This window comes from Myotis nattereri (genome assembly GCF_964212035.1).
Source record: "Myotis nattereri genome assembly, chromosome: 17".
Lineage (NCBI taxonomy): Eukaryota > Metazoa > Chordata > Mammalia > Chiroptera > Vespertilionidae > Myotis > Myotis nattereri.
Genome location: NC_138092.1, coordinates 1,354,657 through 1,378,792, shown reverse-complemented (window position 1 = coordinate 1,378,792; position 24,136 = coordinate 1,354,657). Strand labels below are relative to the sequence as shown.

At 63.8% G+C, this 24,136-nt stretch overlaps 2 protein-coding genes across 2 annotated transcripts in view; one reads left to right on the top strand and one right to left on the bottom strand.

Annotated features, from left to right (window-relative positions):
- The window catches only part of LOC308533161 (maestro heat-like repeat family member 5), a 30,019-nt gene extending 20,295 nt beyond the window's left edge, over positions 1-9,724 (bottom strand). Inside the window, exons 1-10 of the mRNA XM_081110985.1 lie at positions 9,674-9,724; positions 8,106-8,265; positions 7,020-7,072; positions 4,833-4,940; positions 4,453-4,569; positions 3,830-3,949; positions 2,934-3,080; positions 2,684-2,806; positions 1,384-1,463; positions 398-533 (exon numbers count right to left, since the gene is read on the bottom strand). Of these exons, the coding sequence (XP_080967111.1) occupies positions 398-533; positions 1,384-1,463; positions 2,684-2,806; positions 2,934-3,080; positions 3,830-3,949; positions 4,453-4,569; positions 4,833-4,940; positions 7,020-7,072; positions 8,106-8,265; positions 9,674-9,709 (1,080 nt within the window). The 5' untranslated portion in view covers positions 9,710-9,724. The remainder of the gene's footprint in view (positions 1-397; positions 534-1,383; positions 1,464-2,683; positions 2,807-2,933; positions 3,081-3,829; positions 3,950-4,452; positions 4,570-4,832; positions 4,941-7,019; positions 7,073-8,105; positions 8,266-9,673) is intronic.
- Positions 9,725-18,783: 9,059 nt separating this feature from the next.
- Positions 18,784-23,015, top strand: LOC308533131 (uncharacterized protein C8orf90; the record flags this gene model as incomplete). Its single annotated transcript, XM_081110945.1, has 2 exons — positions 18,784-18,850; positions 22,540-23,015. The coding sequence occupies 2 exons, from the start codon at positions 18,784-18,786 to the stop codon at positions 23,013-23,015; spliced, it is 543 nt and encodes a 180-aa protein (XP_080967071.1).
- Positions 23,016-24,136: the final 1,121 nt, after the last annotated feature.

Sequence of the window (24,136 nt, the reverse complement as noted above, 5' to 3'; positions counted from 1 at the left end):
ACTGTAAACACGAGCCCTGCATTTCCACTTTGCAGGGGTCCTGGCAAGTCTGCATCTGGTTCCAATTCTTGGGTCCCCCACACAGGCCCCCACTCTTTACCGCTTGTTTCGTCAGGGCGTGCTCAGGGGGGAGGGGCCGCAGGAATGGCTCAGCCCATCCTCCATCGGAGCCCCCAGGGGCAGAGCCGCCTTCTCCCTGGGTCCCTTGGGAGCTCCCAGGCCTGGGCGTAGCAGGGGCTCAGTTAGCACGAGCGCCCTTCCAAGGCAGAGCGCCTTTCCAGAGCAGCAGGCAGAGCCGGACCCCTGCCCGGGGCCCCTGGGAGAGGCGGACCCCTGCCCGGGGCCCCTGGGAGAGGCGGACCCCTGCCCAGGGCCCTCGGAGAGGCGGCGGACGCACCTGGATGTTGGGCGGCTCCAGGAAGAGGCACGTGTGTTTCTCCAGCACGTCCAGCAGCGGCAGGGCCAGCACGCTGCGCAGGCAGACGGTCAGGAGCCGCGACTTCTTCTCCAGGTTCAGGGGCGGCCTCAGCTTACTGTGCAGAGGGCAGAGGTGGTGAGGAGGGCGCGGGGCTGGGAAGGGGCATCTGCCAGCATAGCCAGGAGCCCGCAACCGGAGCAGCGCCTCCCCTCCCCACTTCTCACCCCCCTGACGGACTGAGGCATCCCCTCCCCTCCAGCCTTTCGGCTTTGCCCGGAGACACGCCAGCCCCCCAGCCTTGGGAGTCCTGTGGCAGGTCCCTGTGCAGGTGACGCCCACAGGGGTTGTGAGGGACTCACCACCCGGCTGGGAGCAGGGACTGGGCAAGCCCTGCGCCCCTGCCACCTTTTACAGGGCGGCCTGGTATCTCCCCACCCTGGCTGCGCCCCTGGGATTTGAGCCTGGTCTGCGCTCTGGGGAAGGCCCGCCCACCTCCCTGCCACCTGCCAGGTGCGGGTGGGCCCGCAGGGTGCTTGGCTGCTGCCTGCTGGGTCCACTGCAGTCGGAGAGCACGCAGCAAAGAGCTCCCCAGCCCCCGCGTCCTAGTCAGACACCCTGTCCTGGCCAGGGCCCCCCTTGTCCTGCCTGCAGGCGGACCTAAGTCAGAACCTCTCCCTGTGCTGGGATCCCGGACGCTCCCTCCCTCCCCGAGATGTTGGCTGGAGTCTGGACTCAGTTTCCCTTTGTAGTTTGTCCTCCAACGGCTGGAACCCGCTCTAGACTCGGCCGTGGCTGGGACCTTGTGCGCGTGACAGCTCTGACCTTGAGTGTCTGGGGTCAGCCCTCTGTGCCCAGGGCCCGCCGCTCTGGTCTCTGTGGGGCGCCCATCCTCAGCCACCCTGGCCACCCTCGCCCTTGACAGTGGGGCTCTGGCTCCGGCCCCTCCCCGCGCGCGCTGGGGCTACCAGAGGCTGCTGATGATGTGGATGGCCTGCTGGCGGGTCGGCGTGCACAGCGTGTCCTTGGGCTCCTTCTCCATCAAAACCTGCGAAGGCCCCGGTGCGGGCTGTCACGCACGCCGGGGCCGGCCCCGTCCTGACCCCAAGTCTGATCTCTTCCTGAGACCTCAGTGCCCGGCACGCGCGCGACCCAGGAGGGTGCTCCAGCTCCTCACCCCCCGCATGCTGACCTGCCCCCCTAAGAGGACGAGAACACGGACTTCAGGTCAGACAGGCCCTGCCTGGTGCCGGCGGCCCACGCAGCCGCTGCCCGGCCTCGGGCAAGTCCCCCAGCTGCTCGGAGCCGAGTGTATTCCCAGGTGTCAGGGCTCTGTTGCCCACGTGTTTTGCGTGAAGAAAGGCGCTCAGCCAATAGGAAACGCTGCCATTATCACGCCCATCATTGTCCACACGTGTGTGTGTGTGTGTGTGTGTGTGTGTGTGCGCGCGCGTGTCCTCACAACCTGTGTTCTGTGAGCCCATGCTCTAGACCAGCCGTGGGCAAACTACGGCCCGCGGGCCGGATCCGGCCCGTTTGAAATGAATAAAACTATTGAAAAAAAAGACCGTACCCTTTTATGTAATGATGTTTACTTTGAATTTATATTAGTTCACACAAACACTCCATCCATGCTTTTGTTCCGGCCTCCGGTCCAGTTTAAGAACCCATTGTGGCCCTCGAGTCAAAAAGTTTGCCCACCCCTGCTCTAGACCAGTGGTTCCCAACCTCGGCTGCACATTAGAGTCACCTGGGAATCTTTTTAAAATCCTGATTTCTGAGCCTCATCCTCCAGAAATTCTGTTTCTTTGTTATGGGGTGAGGCCACAGCATTAGTAACAAAGAAACAGAATTTCCGGAGGATGAGGCCCAGAAATCAGGATTTTAAAAAGATTCCCAGGTGATTCTAATGTGCAGCCGAGGTTGGGAATCACTGCTCTAGAGGAATGACTGCTTTTATGTGGGTTGGTGTAAGCAGAACGGACAGAGCCGCCTGTCTGGGCCTCAGCAGTGTCCCCTGTGTGTGTGTGCGGGGGGCATGTGAGGGGGGTGGGAGGCGGGAGGGCGCGCACCGGGCCAGCTCAGGGACCCAGGAAGGACCGAGGGGAGAGGGGGCATGGACGTGCCTCCAGGTGGGAAAGCCGGAGAGCGGCCTGTGCAGGCTTTAGACCCAGCCCTCCCTCAGCGGTGCCTCTTAGGAAGGAACCCAGCTGGTCTGACGGGGGAGGGCACCCTCTCCCTCCCTGCCCCCCCAGGCCTGGCGCTCACCATCAGACACTCGGAGAGCTCGGGGATCTGGGAGAACTGGTAGCTCTGGGCCTCCCCGTTGCGGCTGACGGCGCCCACCAGCATGAGGATGGCGGTGAGGAAGCTCTGCTTCAGGGTCTCGTCCTGGCGTGCCGGTCAGGCCAGGAGCCGGGGGAGGGGCGCGGGGAGGGCAGGAGAGAGCGAGAGCCTCCGTCAGGCATGGCAGCAGGCACTGCGGAGGGGGAGGGGGCGGCCCGGGCGCCGGACCTACCCAGGAGCTATAGCGGAAGAAGAAGATCATCCGAGACAAGATGTTGTCCACCCACGGCAGGATGTGGGCCTTGGCCTTGACCGCCATCTGCCCGTAGGCCAGGAGGATGGTGCTGCTGGCCCACTTCCACCGCAGGTCCTCCGAAGTCTGACCCTGTTGGGGGGCGGGGAGCAGTGTTGGGAGGTTCCCGGGTCCTAGCAGTGCACTGGAACCAGGCACCCTGAGGGGCAGGTCTCAGTTTACCTCGGTAGGAAAATAGGGAGAAAAGATTCTGCCCCCAGGAATTATCGGGGGTGTCTCCGTCCGTCCCCCCGGGCTCATGACCTATGGCCCTTGTCTCCTGTTTCGGGCCAGGCCCAGGCCCAAGGGCTACTACTAAACGCACAGCGGCCACCGCAGCCACGGGGGCTGTCACCCAGCGCCTCCCAGCAGCTGGCCAGCGAGGAGGGAATGATTCCAGAGGGGAAACTGAGGCAGGGGGTCCCACCGCAGGGGTGCTTAGAGCAGTGATGGCGAACCTTTTGAGCTCGGCGTGTCAGCATTTTGAAAAACCCTAACTGAACTCTGGTGCTGTGTCACACATAGAAATTTTTTGATCTTTGCAACCATAGTAAAACAAAGACTTCTATTTTTGATATTTATTTTCTATATTTAAATGCCATTTAACAAAGAAAAATCAACCAAAAAAATGAGTTCGCATGTCACCTCTGACACGCGTGTCATGGGTTCGCCATCACTGGTTAGCGGCTGGTCTGAACCGAACTGGAGGCCGGGACAGCGGTTCAGAGCTGGTGCCCCTCACTCGCCCCAGGGGGTCCGTGGGAGGCTCAGGGCTTCCCGGAGGGCGGGGCCCGAGTCCAGGCCCTTGCCCAGGCCCCGCGACCCCGAGCCGGTACCTTCGGGGAGAAGCTGTGCAGGCTGCACTTGATGGGCGAGCTGCGGCCGAACTGCTCCAGGGCGGCCCACACGTGGTCCAGGTGGCGGACCGCCGTCAGCCCCACCGTGAGGGCGATGCCCTGGGGGAGGCGGACAGGTCACCCCGTGGAGTCCAGGACCAGGCTGGCCCCTCACGGGCGTGTGGAAAGTGAGGCCCAGAAAGGGAGGGACCTTGTCTGAGGTCACAGACAGCCACCTCCCACCCCCGCAGACCCTTAGGATTTGCACCTCTGAACCCAGCCCCGTGGGGGTTTCTCTTATGGGTCTGGAGTGGGGTGGGGGGGCAGGAGGCAGAGGCGACATCCTGGAGGCGGGTAATCCTGCCCCCCCCCCTCCAGCTGTGAGCTGGCATGAGCCAGAGGTGAGAACGGGCCAGGAGCCAGGTGTGAGCGGAGAAGGACCCAAGTGTGATGGGCTCAGTCTGTGACGGGGCGGGGCTCAGGGTGACCAGGGTCAGGGTCAGTGTGACCAGGGTCAGGGCTCAGGGTGTGACCAGGGTCAGGGTCAGTGTGACCAGGGTCAGGGCTCAGGGTGTGACCAGGGTCAGGCTCAGCCAGTGGCCGGCTGAGAGCTGGGTGCTCACCTCCCTCTGCTTTGGCCACTGGTGGGACGTCCCCAGGAGGGTGCCCAGGTGCGTCCTGACCCTGACGCTGTCGTCCTCAGCTTGAAGGATGAGCCCGTAGAAGACGAACAGGAAGGCCTGGGGGAGGGTTCAGCTTCCTGTCCACCCCGTCCGCCTGGCAGCCGCCCGGGCTCCTATGCCACCCTCTGTGGACCATCCACCTGCCTGGTAGTGGGGCTTCGGGGTGTGGCCTGCAGTCCTGCTGCTCAGCACGCCCCCTCTCCCTTGTGCCCCCCACCCCTGCGGTCCTCCCGTTTCCCTCCAGGGCTGGGGCCTCGAGACAGCCGTGCATCCCATGGACAGGCAGCGGGGCTGCGCAGGGCAGGCGGGGCGGGGCCCACCTTCTCGGGGGCCTGCTCCTGGAAGGTCCGGTCAGGCCTGGTGAGCACCCACAGTAGCTCCTTGGACCACACGTCCACCTTCAGGAACTGGGCCGACTTGAAGGCCACCTGCGAGCAGATGGGGTGGCGGGGCTGAGGCCTCCCTTGATCTGGGCCACCCCGGCGCCTCGGGCCTGACCCATCGTCCTCTTGCCCTTTCCCTCTCCTGAGAGCGTACGGAATTGGGGCCTGGCTGGTGTTGCTCAGTGGATAGAGCATCGGATTGTGGACTGAAGGGTCCCGGGTTCGATTCCGGGCAAGGGCACATGCCTGCCTTGTGAGCTTGATCCCTAGTAGGGGGCGTGCAGGAGGCAGCCGATCGATGATTCTGTCTCATCAAGGATTCTGTTTCTATCTCTCTCTCCCTCTCCCTCTCTGAAATCAATAAAAACATTTAAAAAATGTGCAGAATTGGGTTCTTTCTCCCTTAACCGTGATGGACTAACCAGGGAGGCACCGAGTCTATTTCCTGGTGGGCAGGAGTGTGACCGGACTCTGGTTCCCGGATACGGGCCGGCTCCGACTCTCCGTGCTCCCTGGGCCGGCTGGGTCCCTGTGTCCTGTCCAGGGGCCTCTCGCTGGAGCCTGTGCCATCATGGCCGTCTCCCCGGGAAGGCACGTGGGCCCTGCTGCTTCTCCCACGCTGGTGTTTTGTGGCTTTAATTTTCTCGGCCAGCCCAGCAAGGAGCTCGTCACCTTGCCAGTCCTTCGGAGTCGCCTGCCCCGGGCTCTGCCCTCCTATTGTCTGTCTCTGCAGAAACTGTCTTTGGTTCCTCCTCTTGTGTTTGCTGTTGGTGTGAATCCTCCTCTGAGGACATTTCCCCAGTGGTTTTCAGAGAGTGGGAAGGAGGGAGGGGGGAGGGGGGAAGAGAGGGGGAGAGGCATTGACGTGAGAGCGTTTCATCGATGGGTTGCCTCCTGCACAGGCCCCGACGGGGCTGGGATCGCACCTGCGACCCAGGTCCAGGCCCCTGACCGGGAATCAGACCTGAGCCCCTTCCATGCGCAGTCCGAGGCGCCATCCACGGAGCCGCACAGGCCCGGCCCTCCTCCAGTTTTCATTACTTCTTTTCTGCTGATTTTGGGTTTAATTTGCTCTTTTTTGTTTGTGTTTTTTTTGAGAGAGAGCGAGAGAGCTTCTCAAAGTGAAGGCGCAGGGAGCAGATTGGACGCCTCTGCTCTTCTGCCACCGGCTCGCACATGCATGCCTTCCTTAGCGCTGCTTTCGGCCGGACCCCCTCGCCCCCGGCGCGCCCTCTCCCCGTCGCCCTGGTTTCCTGAGTCGCCTGCGCCCTCCCCGGGACCGGGCCGCGTGCGAGGGTGCCGGCTGCTTTCCGAACCTCCGCCGCCCCGGCCCGTCTCTGCGGTTGATCTCTCACGTACGTTCTGCCCAGAGAACGGGCCCTGCTTGCTCTTGGCCTCCAGACAAGGGGAGCCAGGGGAACGGACACGGCCCCGGGTGACTGTGTCCCGGGCAGGGCCTGTCTGCACCGGGAGGAGGCCCATGGGATCAACCGGGGCGTTAGGCTGTCCAAGCCTCTCCACCGGCGGGAGCGCCCGTCCTCTTTCTCTGTAAGGACTTGTGTCGCCGCCAACGCGGCCTCCCGAGGACGCTGCCGCCCCGCCCCCGCGGTGACAGTCACGACCCTCGCAGCCCGGTGGGGGCTTTCCTCCAACCCCCCCAACCAGGAGCTCCGGTCCATCCCGCGTGGCAGGTGAGAAAACCCAGGCGAGGTGCTCAGCCGGGCTGTGATTGGTTGAGTTTGACCTGGAACCCAGGTCGGCCAGTCCGGAGCTCCTCCCCCCAGGCCCAGCGGCCCTCTGGCGGCGGACACCTGGGCTGCGGCGTCTCCAGTCCCCCGGGCTGCTCCCTGCCTGCCCGCTGCGACCTGGGCCTCTGCACCCGCCCCCCCTCAGGCATGGCCCGACCCCAAGATGGGCGGGAGGCCTTGTATGTGCTGGACACCTGTGCCAGGCACTTAGGGGCCGAGGTTCAAACCCCACATCCCCCAGGGACCAGCCCATGTCTGTGGTCGAGTCCTTGCCCTGGACCCCCCTGCGGCTGAGCAGGTGCCCGTCCAGGCTGGTGCGCTGGCTGCTGCCCCTCCCCCCCGCGGCCCCTGCAGAGGCCTGTGGGCCCCTCCCTACCTTGGTCAGCCACTCCTCCCAGCACGCCTTCTCCTCCTGGTTGAAGAGCTCCTCTGTGGGAGAGAGGGGTCTCTGGGGGCTGGGCCTGACGCACAGACTCCGTGTCCTCGGACCCGGGGCGGAGTCAGGGTGACGGCCCTGCCTCGGATCCGGGGGGAGGGGCGCTCCGAGGGCTGTGGCTGTGCTTGGGGTCCAGAGCGGGGCTGGAGCTGTGGCCCCGCTGGCTCTGCCCTGTGACCTCAGGAGGCCACCTGAGGCTCCCCAAGGTGAAGGAAGGGGCGGCTCCAGCACGGCCCTTTGAAATGGCTGGGGTCCCGTGACGGTGAGAGAACAAGGCTTGGTGTGTGTGGGGGGCATTGAGAGACAGGAAGCCCGGCCTCAGAGGGAGTGGCTGCTTCAGGAATGACCTGGGGGTCTCCGCGGTCACCCCAGGCACAGAGGGACCTCCACTCAGCCAGTCCATCCCCCACGCATGACCTTTGAGGCCTCACTGTCCTCCCACAGCCCCCAACCCCTTGCTGATGCCACCAACCAATTCCCTTCTCAAACTCCTACCCACCCCTCAAGGCACAGCTTAGACTTGGCCGCCTCCTCCAGGAAGCCTTCCCTGGTGGCCTCCAGGGCAGCCCAGGACCTCCCCAGCCGGGCAGTCGTGAGCTCAGCCCACGGTTGTGAATGAATGAATGAATGAGTGAGTGAGTGAATGAATGAATGAGTGAGTGAATGAATGAATGAGTGAATGAATGAGTGAGTGAGTGAGTGAGTGCCCGTTGAGAGTTGGCACTTGCCTCCCCGTGAGCTCCTGATGGCAGGGAGCCTGGCACATGGCAGGTCCTCTGTCAACAGTTGCTGTCGTGCCGTAGCCGAGCCCTCATCCTAGCAAGGCCCCAGCTTCGGGTCGGAGTGGGCAGCACAGCCAGACAGTGCTCCCCTGTGGGGTGCTGTGTCGGCCGCCCACTGCCCTCTGCCCCGAACATGCTTGCTGCCCAGCCCCCTCCTGGGTGTCTCTCCGTGACCTGCCCACCCTCCCCAGGCCAGGGCGTGGCAAAGGGTGGCTTGGGCCTCAGCACCCACGGGAGGACGTACGTTTAGAGGTCAGGACGCCCATCACGTAGAGGAGGCTGCGGTGCGGGAACACACCCGTCAGGACCTCGGCCTCCAGGTGCTGGGCCACCGCCCGCCACGAGTGCCTGCAGATGGCCACCAGCACGTTGCTGGCCGCGTCCTGGTACGCCTCCTCTAGCTCCTGCGGGTGGGGGTGGGGAGGTGGGGGGTCGAGCTGTAAGCGTGGGCACGTACAGGGGTCTGGGCATCACCCCGTCTCCCGCGCCTCTGCACCCGGTCCGGCGCCTCGAGGCCCTCCCCACCAGCACCCTGGGAGGCCCAGCCAGGGCTGGAGGCTGGTGTCGGGAGGGGCAGAGGCTTCTGAGCGGGCAGGTGGGCCCAGGCGTGCAGGCGCGGTCACCTGGCGGCCAGGCCCTCCCAACGCCTCCCGGCCCCAGCCCCCAGGCCGGCAAGGGCAAGGTCTTCTCTGCGAAGCCCGGATGGCCCCGGAGGAAGACAGAGCTGACATGGGCGCAGGGGGCAGTGGGATCACGCCTACTCCACATGGGCCCCGAGCCCATCAGCCCGCCTGGGTGGTCAGAGCCCTGACTCCTGACCCCGGCAGCCAGCGCCCGCGTTACTACCCTCTGCCAGATGAGAGCAGACATGGCTGAGAGGACCACGTGGTGGGGAGGGGAACGTGCCGAGAGCAAACCAAGACCCTTGGACGTTAAAGACAGCAGGCGCGGAGGAGAAACTCAGGAGGAGGCTGGATGATAACAGCGCATCCTCAGGGCGGGCGGAGGGTGGAGATGGCAAAGGGGAGGCAAGATGATGGTTGGGAGCCCGGGACAGCGCCTCCGGGGATGCCAGGCGGACGGGCGTCCCGGAGCCCAGGACGGGCATCGCAGGACGTGTGGTCACCACGGATGCACCTGAGCCATTTCCACAAAGAAAGGAGCCAAGCAGCCCTGGCTGGTGTGGCTCAGTGGGTAGAGCGTCAGCCAGAGGACCAAAGGGTCCTGGGTTCGATTCCGGTCAAGGGCACGGACCTCTGTTGCAGGCTCCTCCCCGCCCAGGCCCTGGTCGGGGCGCGTGCAGGAGGCCACCCATCGATGTGTCTCTCTCACATCGATGTTTCTCTCTCTTTCCCCCTCTCTTCCTCTCTCCCTAAAAATCAATGGGAAAATATCCTCGGGTGAAGATTAACAAAACAACAACAAAAACCAACAAAACAAAACAAAACCGAAAAAGAAAAAGGAGGAAAGGAGCCAAGCAGCCAGAGACCAGGACGTGGGACCTGGAAGCCGGTGGTAAAAGCAGCCCAGGGGGGGCAGGCCCCGGGGACACAGAGCGAGAGTCTGCAGGCCGCTCAGGGGGCAGGGAGACCATCTCCAACGCGGAGGCCACGGGCAGACACAGAGAGATGTAGGGAAAGGCGTGGCCTCAAGCTGCACGTCCCCAGCAACCTTCTCAAGACGCTGCTGCGGACGTGTCTCCACGGTGAGAGAAAAGGGGGGAGGCAGACGTGGGGACCGGAGATGGGGTCCCTGACGGGGGTGGGCAGTGGAGGCCCAGCCCGGCTCGGAGGCCGGGGGCGGGGTGCCCACCGTGGACTTGGTCATGTTCTCCAGGGCCAGTCTCATGAAGGCGCGCGCCCAGGTCTCCTCCAGGGAGTCACTGGCCCCGATGACGGTCTCCAGAATGTGGAACAGCCGGAACCTGTGCCGGTCGGAGATCTGTGGGCGGCAGAGTGGACAGCGGCTCAGGGACAAGCTGGGAGCTGCCAGTGAGAACATGTGGGGGAGGGAGAGGGCGGAGGCCCGAAGGGAAAGATCCCAAGTGGGTGCACTGGGCCATTTGTCCAACATCCACTTAGCGAGCACCTACTGTATGCAGGCCTTGAACTAGAGACAGAGGAATAAAAATTTGTCCCTATCCTCAGGGAACTGCTAATGGAATTTCATCTCTAAAGCCAGTTTATTTATTTCGTAACTTATTTACTCATTTATTAACACTCACACACATCTTCCCCAGCAATCATCCACCCAACAATCCATCCATCCATCCACCCATTCATCATCCATTCATCTATCATCCATCTATTCATCCATCCATCCATCTACCTACTCACCTACCCATCATCCATCCACCCACCCACCCATCATCATCATCCATCCACCCACTAACCCACCCATCATCATACATCCACCCACCCACTAACCCACCCATCATCCACCCACCTACCCATCATCATCCACTCACCCACCTACCCACCCACCCACTCATCATCCACGCACCCATCTCTGCCACTTGATGGCTCTGTGACTTTAGGCAAATCAGCTCCCTTCCCTAAGCCCCAGTGTCCTCATCTATGGGGATCATAAAATTTGTATCATGAGATTGTTCTCAGGTCAGTCAACGCCTGTTGGCGCACTTTTCTCTCTCCCCCCCTCAGCCCATTGGACACGAGGAGTTTGACTTGCCCCAAACCATGTGGCTGCTGTACGGAGAAGCCAAGAGTTGAGCCCGCCTTGGGCTTCAGCCCTCCCCTCTGCTCCCCGTGCCTTTCGGGAGTGGCCTGAGCAAGTCCCACCTCAGGGTTGTCGGCAAAGTAGTCGTGGATGGTTTCCAGCACCAGGTTGGGGGCTTTGTACGCCATGCTCTGGACCTTCTTGACGATGTACTTCAGGCGGATGGGGTCTGAGCCGTTCAGGTCTCGGAGCATCTTGAAGCAGATGGCTACGGCACAGGGCAGCAGGTGTGAGGGCGGAGGGGCTGTGGGAGGCCCAGGGGTCGGCGGTGGGGCGGGCGGGGAATGAGCGACCGGAGAGTGAGGACTGGAGCACTGACCATGTCCTGGGCCTCCTGACTGTCCAGCCAGTCCTTCTGGGGCTCAGGACAGAAGGGGCAGGAATGCACGCGTATTCCCTCCTAGTCACCGATTCAACCATCCTTCTGTCCATCCATTTCCGTACTCATCTGTCGCCCACCTACCCACTGATCCATCTATACATTCATACTTATGTTTGTTCAGCAATACATCTATCCATCCACTTGTCTGTCCATCTTTATACTCACCCACCAATCCAGCCATTGATAAATATATCCATCCACCCACCCGTTGACCCATCCATCCATCCATCCATCCACCCATCCATCCATAAACTCATCATCCATCCCTCCATCCCTTCACCCTCCATCCAGTCATTGCACATTCAATGATGTTCGCTCTGGGTGGTTGTAGGGCTGTGTGTGGGGCTCACAGAGGAGTCAGGACCCAGCCCTGGGAGCCATGCCCAAGATCAGTGGACGTTGGTTCGGTGGCGTGGTTGTACAAAAGGCCCTGGGCACACAGAGGGCAGGGGCAATACACCCTGACAAAGATGGAGGGGCAATCAAGACTGGCTTCCCAAAGGAGGTGGCAATTTAACCTTGTTTAGAAGGATTAGGGCACGTCATCCCTTGAATGAGGGGAAAGCATTGCAGGGAGCAGGCCAGGCCTAAGCGGAGGCTCTAAGGTGTGAAAGGTGTGGGGGGAGAGGAGGCGGAGCATCAGGGGGGCATCTGGGGTCTCAGGAGGCATGAAGAGGCCGAGGAGGGTATGCGGGGCTCTCTGCTGAAAGCTGCAGTGTCCACACCCCTGACATCCCCATGTCCTGGAGGGAGGACTCCCCTGGCCTCATCCCCGGGACCTCTTGGGGTAGAGGGCCATGATGGAAAGTGCTGGCACCAAGTCCCAGGGCCGGGGGTCACCTGCGTTGTAGGCTTTCTCCAAGAACATCTTGTGTGCCTGGGGCCCCAGGGCCGCCTGGCTGATGTTGGACTTGCACAGGAAGATGGTGGGGGGGTGCGCTGGTCTGTCCTGGTGGGCAGAGGTCTGAGGGTCCCTTCGGTAGGACAGGTCCTTTGTGGATTCCGAGATGCAGGAGGAGATTCTGAAACAAATAAGAGCTCCTGGGTGTATGCACTGGGCGCCCTGTGTGTGTTCATGGGTGTGAGCGCGGGGACACTGAAGGTGCCTTGGTCTGGGTCAGGCTGGATCACATCCTTCCAGGCGTCCACCCTTCTGTTCAGTGGACTGACCAAGCCCTGGGAGGAGGGCGCAAGTCTTGCAGCCTCAGGGACACTCTTAAAAAAGGTATATATACAGACACTAGAGGCCTGGTGCACGAAAATCTTGCACTGGAGAGGGGGGTCCCTCAGCCTGGCCTGTGCCCTCTTGCAGTCCAGGAACCCTTGGGGGATGTCTGACTGCTGGCTTAGGCCTGTTCCCCGCAGAGCCTAAGCCATCAGTCGGACATCCTTAGCACTGCCACAGAGGTGGGAGAGGCTCCCGCCACTGCCGCTGCGCTCACCAGTCGTGAGCCTAGCTTCTGGCTGAGCGGCACTCCCCCGGTGGGAGTGCACTGACCACCAGGGGGCAGCTCCTGCATTGAGCGTCTGCCCCCTGGTGGTCAGTGCACGTCATAGTGACCGGTCGTTCCACTGTTTGGTCGATTTACATATTAGCCTTTTATTATATGGGATATCAGAGAGGAAGGGAGAGGGAGAGAGAGAGATAGGAACATCAATGATGAGAGAGAATAATTGATCAGCTGCCTTCTGCACGCCCCACAATGGGGACCGAGCATACAACCCGGCATGTGTTCTGACCAGGAACGAAACCCAGGCTGACACTCTATCCCCTGAGCCAAACCAGCTAGGACCTCAGGGACACTTGAGTTGGCAGCATTGCCAGAGGGCCTGACTTCTCAGCCAGTGTTGGGGGGACATAGTTGGTAGGATGGGGGGTTTGGGATATGGCATCCCTGGCTCCAGCTCTCATATGAACTTGGGGACTTTCCAGGACCATGGGAGACTGTCCTGGCCACCGCACATCCCGGGTGGGGTCCTGGGGGGAGGTCAGAGGGCATCAGCAGCAGGTGGGCAGCGGCACATTAGAAAGTTTGTTTTGCAGTATTTTATCCACCCCCTCGTTGCACCACATGAGAAACAAGTCAGGTCATGTCACCCCGAATCCTCCTGCGGTTCCCCATACAAAAAAGCTACTAAAATTAAAGAGTGAATTGATCCCATTTGCAAATGTAAAGTCAGTATGCAAAAACCAGTCATAGTTCTATAAGCTAGCAATAAAGAAATGGGAATTGAAATACAAAAGGTACCATAGGCAATAGCACTAAAGATTATGAGAATATTTAGGTATACAGCGAATCAATAATGGCAAGATCTGCATACTGTAAAGTACCAAATGATGATGAAAAACATGAAGGAGAGTTTCCTAAGAAGAGACATACCATGTTCATGGACTAGAAGACCTGATATTGTTAAGATATCAATTTTCTGCAAATATTTAATACAATTCCAATGAAAACCCTAGGAGGATTTTGTTTTTTTGTTTTTTTGTTTTTTTTTTTTTTTTTTTTTTGCAGTAACCAACAATTTGTTTCTAAAGTGTATATGGAAAAGTGAAGGAATGGAGATGGCTGAAACAAGTTTGAGGAACAATATGGGAGGAACAACACGACTAATTTCAAGAGTGATTACAAAGCTGCAGTAGAAGAGAAGATAGGGTGTGACGAAAGCATAGAAATATAAATAAATCGAGCCAGACAGAGTCCACGAAACGATGCATACATACAAGGCCAATTGATTGGGGATAAAGTGCAAAAGCCATTCAACTAAGAAAGGACCAGCACACGGTGTTATAATTATTGGATACACACACGGAAAAAAACCCTGACTCAGGCCTCAAACTCTGGACAAAAATTAAATACAAATAGATCAGAGACCTACAAGTCACACGTGGCATTCTAAAACGTCTAGGAGAAAATATAGGGAGAACATCTTCATGATCTTGGTTTAGACAAAAATTTCTTACACGGACACCAAAAGCACTATCCATAAAAGAAGAAGAAAAAAATCATAAAATTGGGTTTCATCAGAATGGAGAATCTCTGCTTGGGCAGGACACCTGCCAACACAACGAGAAGATCAGCGGTGGACCTGGAGGAAAGACTGGCCAATCACACGTCTGACAAAGGCCTGGACCCGATACACAAAGATCACAACACAAACCGAGCTCACCAACCACCTGCCAACGTACGGACCGAGGGGTGGACGGACATCCCACCCACGGAGAGCGGCAGTCGGCAAACACACCCACACGGAGCTCGGCCTCTTTTCCCAGGAGAGCAAGGCACAAAGCCGCAGCGGGTGTCGCTGCCCGCCGGCGGGCACGGGCAGAGGCGGGAGCGGAACAGGCCGCGTGCTGGGGAGGCGGCCGGGTCACGGGACGCCTGCGTGGCCGGTGGGCGCAGCCAGTGCGGAGGGCGCTTACACAAACATTGGCCGCGGCTCAGCCTGCCGCACCAGGCGCCTACCCGAGGGCAACGACAGCGTGGGTTCACCCCGAAATCTGTCCGCAAATGTCGACGTGGCTTTATTTGTAATCGCCCCACGCGAACACCCGATGTCCCTAACTGGCGAGCGCGTAAACTGTTCTGTCCGTAGAAATACCGCTCGGCGAGAACAGGAACCGAATGACTGATAAATGCGACAGACACACAGTGGGACCAGAGCACAGCTGCAGACTCGGGGTGTCTCACCCGACAGGCACCCAGACACAGAGGCGGCGACGGGCTGACACCCGCCCCGAGACAAGGGCGGCGGACCAGGACCACTGAAGCGCGAGGCGCACAGGGAGGGGCTCACAGGCCAGAGCAGGTCCGGAACCGCCCGGGGTGGGCTGGGAGCTGGGCCTCCCCGTGTCCCAGGGGGGGTGCTCCCTCCATCCTGGGGCCCAGGGGGCAGGGGAGGAATGTGGGGCTCCCCCTAGGGCCTGCGCAGGACAGAGGGGCCCCAGGGCCATAGAGGAACGTTCCCTGAAGAGCTGAAGCTTGTCCGGCCGGCGGGGCTCAGGGGTTGAGCGTCAACCTATGAACCAGGAGCTCACGGTTCCATTCCCGTCAGGGCACGTGCCTGGGTTGCAGGCTTGACCCCCCGAGTGGGGTGTGCAGGAGGCAGCCGATCGATGATTCTCTCATCATTGATGCTTTTCCCTCCCTCCCTCCCTCCCTCCCTCCCTCCCTCCCTCCCTCCCTCCCTCTCTCCCTCCCTCCCCTTCCTCTCTGGAACCAACATGGAAATCTGTGTATGTACATAAAGGGGAGCAGCCGGGCAGCCTGCCCTCTGTCCACCCCCAGAGCGGCAGGCGTGCGGGCTGGACGGACACGAGGCTGGCCGCGCCTTTGGCCCTCACGAGCGGTCAGCAGCCACGAGGCTGAATTCAGGCTTCCTCCCTCCCAGCCGCCTCTCCGCCCGCCAAGGGCTGCATCCCTCCCCCGCTGCCCTGGCTGCAGGACCACGCCCTCTTCAGCTCAGGCCTGGAGGCTCTTCCCCAAAGAGGGAGAGGCCAGGGCACGGTGGGAAGGGGGCATCGGGTCCCCTCCCGGGACCCCCAGGCCTGGACCCGGCACTGGCTGACCTAGGGCTTGGGGACAGGGCTGAGGACGTCCTGTCAGCCGTGGTGTGGCTGTGTTGCGTTTCCGAATGCTGCCCGTCCATCTTGGGGTGCGGCGTGGAGGACCCACAGGCCCTGTCCTCATGCCAGCGGGGCAGCCCTCTCTCTGGGCTCCCCCTCCCCGGTTCTGCCAGCTCTGACCTCACCCCTGAGGTCACAATGGTTCCAGCGTCCAGGGCACCTTTGCAGGGACAGAGCTGTGGCACCGGCCTGGGGCTCTGCACACAGCTGCATGCGGGTGTCTGCACCTGTGTCCCGTGTGGCCTTGGACCCGGCCCCGCCCCCCGCCTCTGGCTCCCGGCTGCCCCTGTGAGGCCCACGGAGCAGCCCCGTGACTGCAGCCTTGGGAGAGGCCGGGAGACAGAAGGCCAGGTAGGCGCTGCCGGACTCCTGGCCCGGGAATCGTGGAGAGGAAGCGCCTGCCATGGAAGCACTGAGGTCGGGTGGTTTGTCACACAGCAGCCGGTAGCGACTACAGGTCCAGGCAGAGCTAGGGTTCTGTGTGGCTCCATCACACTGGGCCGCGGTCCACGCCGCGGCAGACTCAGCCCCTGGAGGAGGGGCACGCCGTGGCCTCTGACCTTGTGCCCTTTGCCCTACCTCTCGCCATGTGAGACGCTGGGGTCCGAGTGTCCCTCTGGGGCCCGCGGTGCGGGTCTCCCAGGAGCCTCTCAGCACGGGGGCCACACCTCTGCTGGCTTCGGGCTCCCGGCCCGGCGGGCACTCCTCGCAGCAGCTTGGGAGCTGGGCACACTCACCCCTACCCTGGCGTTGGGATGCCGCTCAGGGAGGGCCAGGCACTGGCTGGAGGCCGCACAGCAGTCAGTGGTGGAGCCAGGTTCCAGCTGAGGCCCCTAACTCCGGTCCAGGGTGAGGATGAGGCCGGGGGGGGAGGGAGCACCTCACACCTGCCTCTGCCCCCCCCCCCCGCCCCCCAATGGTGCCAAGCCCTCCCCAGGTACAAGCCCAGCTGGGGCCTCCAGGCCCACTTGCCCGCGCCTCCCCGCGCCGCCAGCAGATGGCGCTGTGGGCCCAGGCAGGACTCGGGCAGGGGACGCTGAGGGGCGGACAGACTGCTCTCCCAGTGACCGCTCCCCCCTGAACCTGGAACGCCGGTCAGCAGGTCGGAGTGTGTGGGAGGGACCCTGACACCCCATGCTCAGGGGTGGGCACCACTGCCACTGGGAGTCTGTGGGCCTGGGCGAGCTCCAGGGGCGCCCACCTCGCACCTTTGCACAGGCCGCCCCTCAGGGGTCCCCCCAGCTGCAGCCCGGCCCACAGCACAGGCACCGGTGCTGCCCCGGCGGCAGCCCAGCCCGAACCCGCGCCCGGGACCCCGTCTCTGCCCCTCCAGCTCCGCTGGGAGCTTGCCAGCGGCTCCAGCACCTCCGGCCCAGGGGTCACTCCCCTCCCTGGGCCTCCCGTGGGGTGGCAGCGAGCACCCGCCTGCTGGGCCTGCTCCGTCCCGGCCCTGGGTCAGTGGGGTCCTGCCGGCCCAGCCCGGCTCCCCTGCTCTGCCCGCCATGCACGCTGCCTGCTGGGCGCTCCCCAGCCCTGTCTCTCCTCCAGGGGCCTTTGCTCATGGCCCAGGCCAGGCCCATGCCCCTCCCCCGGCCCCCAGCCCTGGGGCTCCCCCTGGCCCTTGGCTCAGAACCAGGGTCTCCCTGCTGGACACTGCACCCCTTGAAGGTGGAGACCCAGAGTTCCCTCCCTGCTGGACTCCAGTGCATAGTAGGTGCCCACAAAGCACCTGCTGTGTGAGAGGCAGAGGAGCCTTTTGTAGGGGCTGCGGGGGGGGGGGGGCGCAGGGGACACCAGTGTCAGCAGAAGCCTCCCACGCCCCCAGCTGGCGCACTGCCCCGACACCTCATCTTCTAGGCGCCTCCTCCCTTCCCCCTCCTAGCTGTTCACAGAAAGGAGAGGAGAAAGGCAGAGAGAGGTTTTCTCTTCCACTTTCTGAAAATGAGATTTTAAAAATAACTGCAAGACGGTGGCAACACCGGAGGGATTATCCCGGCGGCGTGGGCAGCGCTGGGCCGTCCTCGCGGCCACCCTCCGCTCCCCCAGGACATGGCCACCCTCCGTTCCCCCAGGGCGCGGCCACCCTCCGCTCCCCCAGGACATGGCCACCCTCCGCTCCCCCAGGGCACGGCCACCCTCCGCTCCCCCCTCCGTTCCCCCAGGGTGGTGGCCCACAGGCTGCCCTTCTGCTTCCGCCTGGACCGGTCCCTGCCCTGCAGGGAGGCGGGGAGGGAACCCGGCGGTGGAGGGACCGGGCCGGGAGGAGGAGGCCCGTGTGGGCTGTGACCAGGCGGGGAAAGGGCCTGCCCGCCCCCGGCTGACTCTCTCGCTCCTTCTCGGGCTCACTCACTGCTCCCAACTGAGCCTTGTGGCCTCCTGGGCTGCCTCCTGTCCCGCCCGAGGCCGGGCACCTGCTGCCCAGTGGAGGCCGCCCTTCCCAGCCTCCCTTGCAGCTGGGAGAGGCGGCCTGACATCTCACGCCGGCCCGTTTGACAACGGAAGGGAACGGTTTCCCTCGGTGGTGGTTTATTTTTTAAATGTTTTTACTGACCTCAGAGCGGAGGGGAGAGGGAGAGAGATGGAAACACCGATGAGGAGAGAGGATCGTGGATCGGCCGCCTCCTGCGCGCCCCCCACGGGGGACGGAGCCCGCCACCTGGGCCTGTGCCCTGACGGGAAGCCAGCCGTGACCTCCTGGGTCGTGGGCCACACTCCAGCCCTGGGCCACCGGCCGGGCTCCCCTGGCGTGGTAAGCCCTTCCTGGGGTGCGACTCCATTCAACCAGCAAATAAACACAATGACCTCCCGAGCCTCAGTTTCCCCATCTGTCGAACGGCTGAAACCACTTTACCGGAGATAAAATGAGGAAAGCGATGACGTGGTGACACCATGTAACAAATGGAAATTCAGCCAGGTCACAAAGGATCTTCACCCCCCTCCCCCCCTCGCCCCCCGCCCCCCGCCCCCGCTGGCTTCCTAGCCGCCAGGCACCGGAGCTGGGTGGCTGCAGGGATGTGGGGGAGAGGCCACCGCCCCAGCTGATCTCCCTTCCCCTTCCCTGCCCAGCCCACTGCCAGGTGGGGCCCCTTTAAATGCAAGGTTCTTTCCTCCCCCAGGAGGCCCCGCCCCCGTCTCCTGGGCAGCCAGGTAAATAAGCCTGACCCCTGGGCTGCTGACATGGCCTCCCCCTATTCCGGGGACCCCGGCAAAGCAAGTCTGCCACCGCCTCCTGTACCTGCTCCCGGTGAGGCTGGGGCAGGGGGGCGGGGCAGGGGGCGGGGCAGGGGGCGGGGCAGGGGGCGGGACGGAGGGGAGGGGGTGGCAGCATGTTGGGGGGGGGCTCTGCGAGGTCACACAGCAGGACAGGGCGGGGCCTGGACCCCACCCCATAACCAGCAGTCCCTCCTCCAGGTGGGCGGCCTGCAGCCCTGGCACCGGAGCCTGGAGGCCGGCAGGGCCTCCGCCTTCCTCAGGACTCCTTCCAGATCACTCTCGGCCCCCCTCCCACCGCATCCCTACCCCTGCTGCGCGGGTCCTCAGAAGTCCCTCCACGGTCCCTACTGGGGGCAGTCCTCCCCCAGCTGAGACTGCCTCCCTCCCGCCGCCGCCTGGAATTTGGGTCCTGGTCTCTGCCCTCATCACCCCGGTGGTTCCCCTCACACTGGCCCTCAGTCCCCAGCGTCCTCTCAAGGGCCTCGTCCTCCCCCAGCCCCCCACGTCCTGGCCTCCTCAATGCTGCAGCCCCCACCCCACTCTGAGGAGTCCCCCCAGGCAGCCCTCCGAGTGGGGATCCAGCACCCCCAGGAGCCAGGGTTTGCAGCAGGTTCCCCCCCCTTCCCTGTCCTGCCTGCCCCCTCCCTCTCTCCCCCTCTGTGTGATCATCACCCCCGCACCCCCCCCTCCTGGCCCTCGCTTTTGTGCTGTGTCAGCCTGGCAACCCCCCAACTTTCCGCCTCCTCCTTGCCTGGCCTGTTCAGGGGAGAACCTCCCCTCACTGCGGGGCGCCCCTGAGCCTGGGCCCCTGCGCCTGGGCCCCTGCGGTCCTGCTCTGTCCAGTCTCGCTCCAAGCTCCAGCCCTCCTCTCTCCTCACCCCCCAGCGGGTGGCCTGGCTCCCTCTTTTATGAGAAACTAAAGGGACAGGAGGAGGACTCCTATGGGTTCCTGGCACCATGGGGGCTGCCCGCCTGCCCCTGTGCCCGCCCGCCCGCAGGCTCTGTCCTCACGACCCACCCCTGCTCCCGCCAAGGCCACCTTCCCGCTGGTCTGCGCCTTCCCTCCTGGCCCCGCCTCCCTCAGGCCCCGCTGCGACCTCCCCAGTCGGGACATCTTATTCCCCCCAGGCTGCTGTGTCCTGCCCCTTGACCCCACTTCCCTCCAGCTCCCCGATTTCCCTGCTCCCCGCTGGTGGCCACACTCCCCGAAAGGTTGTGGACCCCCTGCCTCCCACTCGCTTGGTACCATGTGCTCCCGGGCCTACTCGCTCCCTCCCGTGTGCTCCCCGCCCGCTCGGACCCTCCCGTGTGCTCCCCGCCCCCTCGGACCCTCCCGTGTGCTCCCCGCCCGCCCGGACAGCCCTGCTTCCTGGCATGTGGTCAGAGCAGCTACACCTGAGCCTGGGCCGCGGCCTCGGTGCCGGGACCTGCGGGGCTCCTGGTTCTTCCCCTGCAGCTCTGTGCCCTCCTCCCGCCGACCTGCTGCGGGGACTGGGCCTTTGCTTCCGTCCTCGGGCTCTGGGTGATTTCAGCCGCCTCCGTGGCTTCAAACAGCACCTTCCAGCCGCCGGCCTGGCTCAGTGGCCGAGCTTCGACCTAGGAACCAGGAGGTCACGGTTTGACTCCCATTCAGGGCACATCCCCGGGTTGCAGGCTCGATGCCCAGTGTGGGGCGAGCAGGAGGCAGCCGATCCATGATTCTCTCTCATCACTGATGTTTCTGTCTCTCCCTCTCCCTTCCTCTCTGAGACCAATAAAATATATTTAAAAAAATAGCACCTTCTGGGTGTCCTCCCCAGCCGAGCCCCACCCCAACTGCAGGCTCACGGCCAGCTGGCCTCTGCACCTCCCCCCGGCCATCAAAAGGCACCCACCTGCCCATGTTAGACCCCTGGCCCCCCACCCCAGCCGCCCCCTCTCCCCAATCCCATCTCAGGAAACGGGCCTCCATTCTGCCAGGCGCTCAGGCCGAAAACCAGTGTCTCCTCTCTTCCCTCCCACCCACCCCGGGGCCAGGAAAGCCTGCCATTTCCAGCCTCAAGACACACTGAGCATCAGAGCATCTCTCACCCCCACCCGGCCCTGCCAGCACCCCCTGGGCCCTGGGTCCTGCCCTGGCTGCCTCAGGGAGCCCCTCTTCCCATGCACCGGGCTCTCTCCTCTCCTCTCATGGGGGCCCATCCACCAACTCCCCTCCTCCGCACCGCTGTCTCCCACCCCCACCCACAGCAACACTCACAGCCCCTCCCCTGCCTGCCTCCCCACCGGCATGGAGGAGGCGTCCCAGTGGACCGGATGGGCTGTTTCCCCGGAGGCACCGCCCTCCAGCCCCTGGGTGGAGGCTCCTGCTGGGCCGTGGAGCTGTCCGCGGTGCTTTACGTGGCTTCTCCAGCCCACCTGCCCTGGCCCTGTCTGGGGGCTGAGCTAGGAAAATAATTCGGACCCTCAGGCAGGTTTGCCATGTCTTCTCCTTTGGGAGGCGGCAGTGACCTGTGATTGCTCCCATTCCAGCAGGAGGGACTGAGGTGCCGGGCAGTTAACCAGCCCAGGCTCGCACAGGCGGGAGGTAGGACTCCAACCCGGGCTGCCTGCCCCTTGCCCGAGTGCACGAGGACCTGGCACAGGCCTGCCTGGCACACACAGGCGCCCATGTGCACTGTGAAGGGGATGAGATTACCCAGAGGTGCTTGGCCACGGGGGAGGGATCACCCGGCCAGAGTCAGGTTAGGGCTGGGCTGCTGCCTGGGCCGTGGAAGGGCTGTGAGGGCGCAGGGACCCCTGCCAGGGGCAGAGTGCTGTGTTCGTACCCAGGTGATTTTCTGAGAGTGGGTCCCTGGATTCGCCAGGCCCCCCAGGGACCGAGAGACTCACAGTTCTCCTCAGCCTGCCCCAGGGAGGCGTCCAACAGGGACCACTCCTCTTGCCACCGGCCCCCTGTCCCCCGTGCCAGGCTGGGAGCCCGCCTCTCACCCGGGCTCCTCCCCACTTCCGGCCACCAGGCCCGATGCCCTCAGCCTCCTCCCAGCGTCCCCGCCCTCGCCCTTCCCCGGTTCCCGCCTGACCCTGAGGCGGTCCCACAGCCGTTCTCTGCGCAGCCCAGGACCCACTTCCCACCGGGAGCGGCTGGCCCCCCTGGACTGCGGATGAGCCTGGTGCCCTGAGCTGGCGGGGAGGCCCTGCACGGCCAGCCTGGGCAGCTGCCCGACTTCCCCCCAGACGACATGTACATTTAACATACGTCCTTGCTGACCGCAGAGAGGAAGGGGGGAGGGAAAAACAGCAGTGATGAGAGAGGCAGGGCTCGCTGCCTTCTGGGCGCCCCCCACTGGGGATGGAGCCTGAAACCCGGGCCTGTGCCCTGACCGGGAATCGAACCGTGACCTCCTGGTTCATAGGTCGACGCTCAACCACGAGCCGTGGGGACAGGGCCCAGATAAGACTTAGTGGCGGGTCCTCCCACCGACTCGGCTGTCTGCCCTCCCGGGCGAGGGGGTGCGATCCCACCTCCTCTGTCCCTGCGCCCGGTGTCTGGGGGGCGGGGGGGGGGGATGGAGAGACAGAGGGAAGGCGGTCGGTCTGTCGGTCGGTTGGTCGGTCGGTTGGTCGGTCGGTCACTAACGCACGTCCCGGGCGGGGGGGGGGGGGCGGTGATGGAGAGACAGAGGGAAGGCGGTCGGTCGGTCGGTCGGTCACTAACGCACGTCCCGGGCGGCCCCGCAGGCGCCGTCCTGCCGCAGGAGCTGCCCTTCCCGGACATCTACGGCGGCGACGCGCAGCTCTGGGAGGCGCACTTCCGCGGCATCGGGCGCGCCTACCGCGCGCTGGGCAAGGAGGACGACTTCGCCATTCGCGTGCTCACCGAGGACTTCACGCTGCCCTTCCCCTACGCCTGGCCGCCCGGGCCCGACCCCGCCCGCGGGCCGCTCTTCTACGACCCGCACGACCGCGCCGGCTTCGACTTCCTGCTGCGCGGCCCCGGCGCCCCGCCCCCCGCGCTGCTGCGGCCCCTGCACCGCGCGGCCCAGGCGGCCCTGCGCAAGCAGCACCTGGAGCGCCTGGCCCTCCGCTACGCGCAGGCGGGCGGCCCGCGGCCCGGCCTGGTGCTCCTGGCGCCGGGACCCGCCGCCGCCGCCTTCCCGGGGCCCCCGGGGCCTGAGCCCGCCACCTCCGGGGGGGCTGCCCCCAGGCTGGGCTAGCCCTGCGGCCGTGAGAGGTAATAAAGAATTGTGTCCGCTTCTCCGCCCCAAGCTCTGTGCTGGACACACCTGGACCGGCGTCTGGTCCCGGCTGGGCCCTGACCCTGGCTCGGCCGCAGGCCAGGCCAGCTCAGCGGAGGGGCGGGAGAGCCACGGGGCCTCCAATGGGCAGCGCGCGCAGGGGGGCAAGGGGGCCAGGCCCCAGTGGCTGCCCGAGGGCCGAGGGCCTGGGACAGGGAGGGCGGTGGCCCGGCTCCCCCCAGGGCCTACCCGCCGGGGCCCTCGCCACAGCCCTGGGGTGGGGGTGGGTGGCCCCATCTGCGGGTCAGGACCCGGAAGCCCTGGCTCCTCCAGGGAGCAGCTGGGAGATGGTTCCTGTGTGTCTGACTCCAGGGTTTCCCCATGTTCCATGCAGGGGGCTTGGGAGCCGGGGGAGGGGATGGAGAGGCAGAGGGGAGGGCAGAGGGGGCAGGACCCGAGAGAACAGAGCGGGTGGGTGGGGAGGGAGTGACAGCACACACCTCGGTACTGCTGCTCCCCTGCCCCCCGCCTGCTGGCCCTGGGGAGTAGGGGGTGCCTCCTGCTCCCCACTTTGGGGCTGAGAGGATTCCCTGAGCTGGGAATGGCCGCCAGTGAGCTCAACTGCGTCTCCCTGTGCAGTGACAGGTCCTGGCAGAGATCGGCCTGCTGGGCCGGCCAGCAGGAGCCACTTCGTGACCCACGACCCCTGCCGACCGGGTGCTGAAGGCCCGGGTCCTCGCGCTGGGGGCTTGGACGTGGGGGTGCCGTGAGCCGGTGCTGGTGAGGCCGGCGGGCAGGCGGGCGCCTTCTCGCTCGCGTGGGGGTAGAGCAGAGCTTTGCTTTCCCCTTTCCTGTCGTCGGGTTTATTTATAGCCGCCTGGTCGTGGGTGGAAGCGTCTTTCCAAAGCTTTGCTGCAGGGAATGCCCTCCTCTGGGGGAGAAGGAGTGGGGATGGGGGTCCTGGAGGAAGTGTGCCCGGCCTCCCCTGCTCCACTACCTCCTCCCCTTTCACTGCCGGCCCCTTGGGCAGCTGTGACAGGTGTGTATACAGCAGGTGTCCCCTGTGGGCAGCTGTGACAGGTGTGCATACAGCAGGTGTC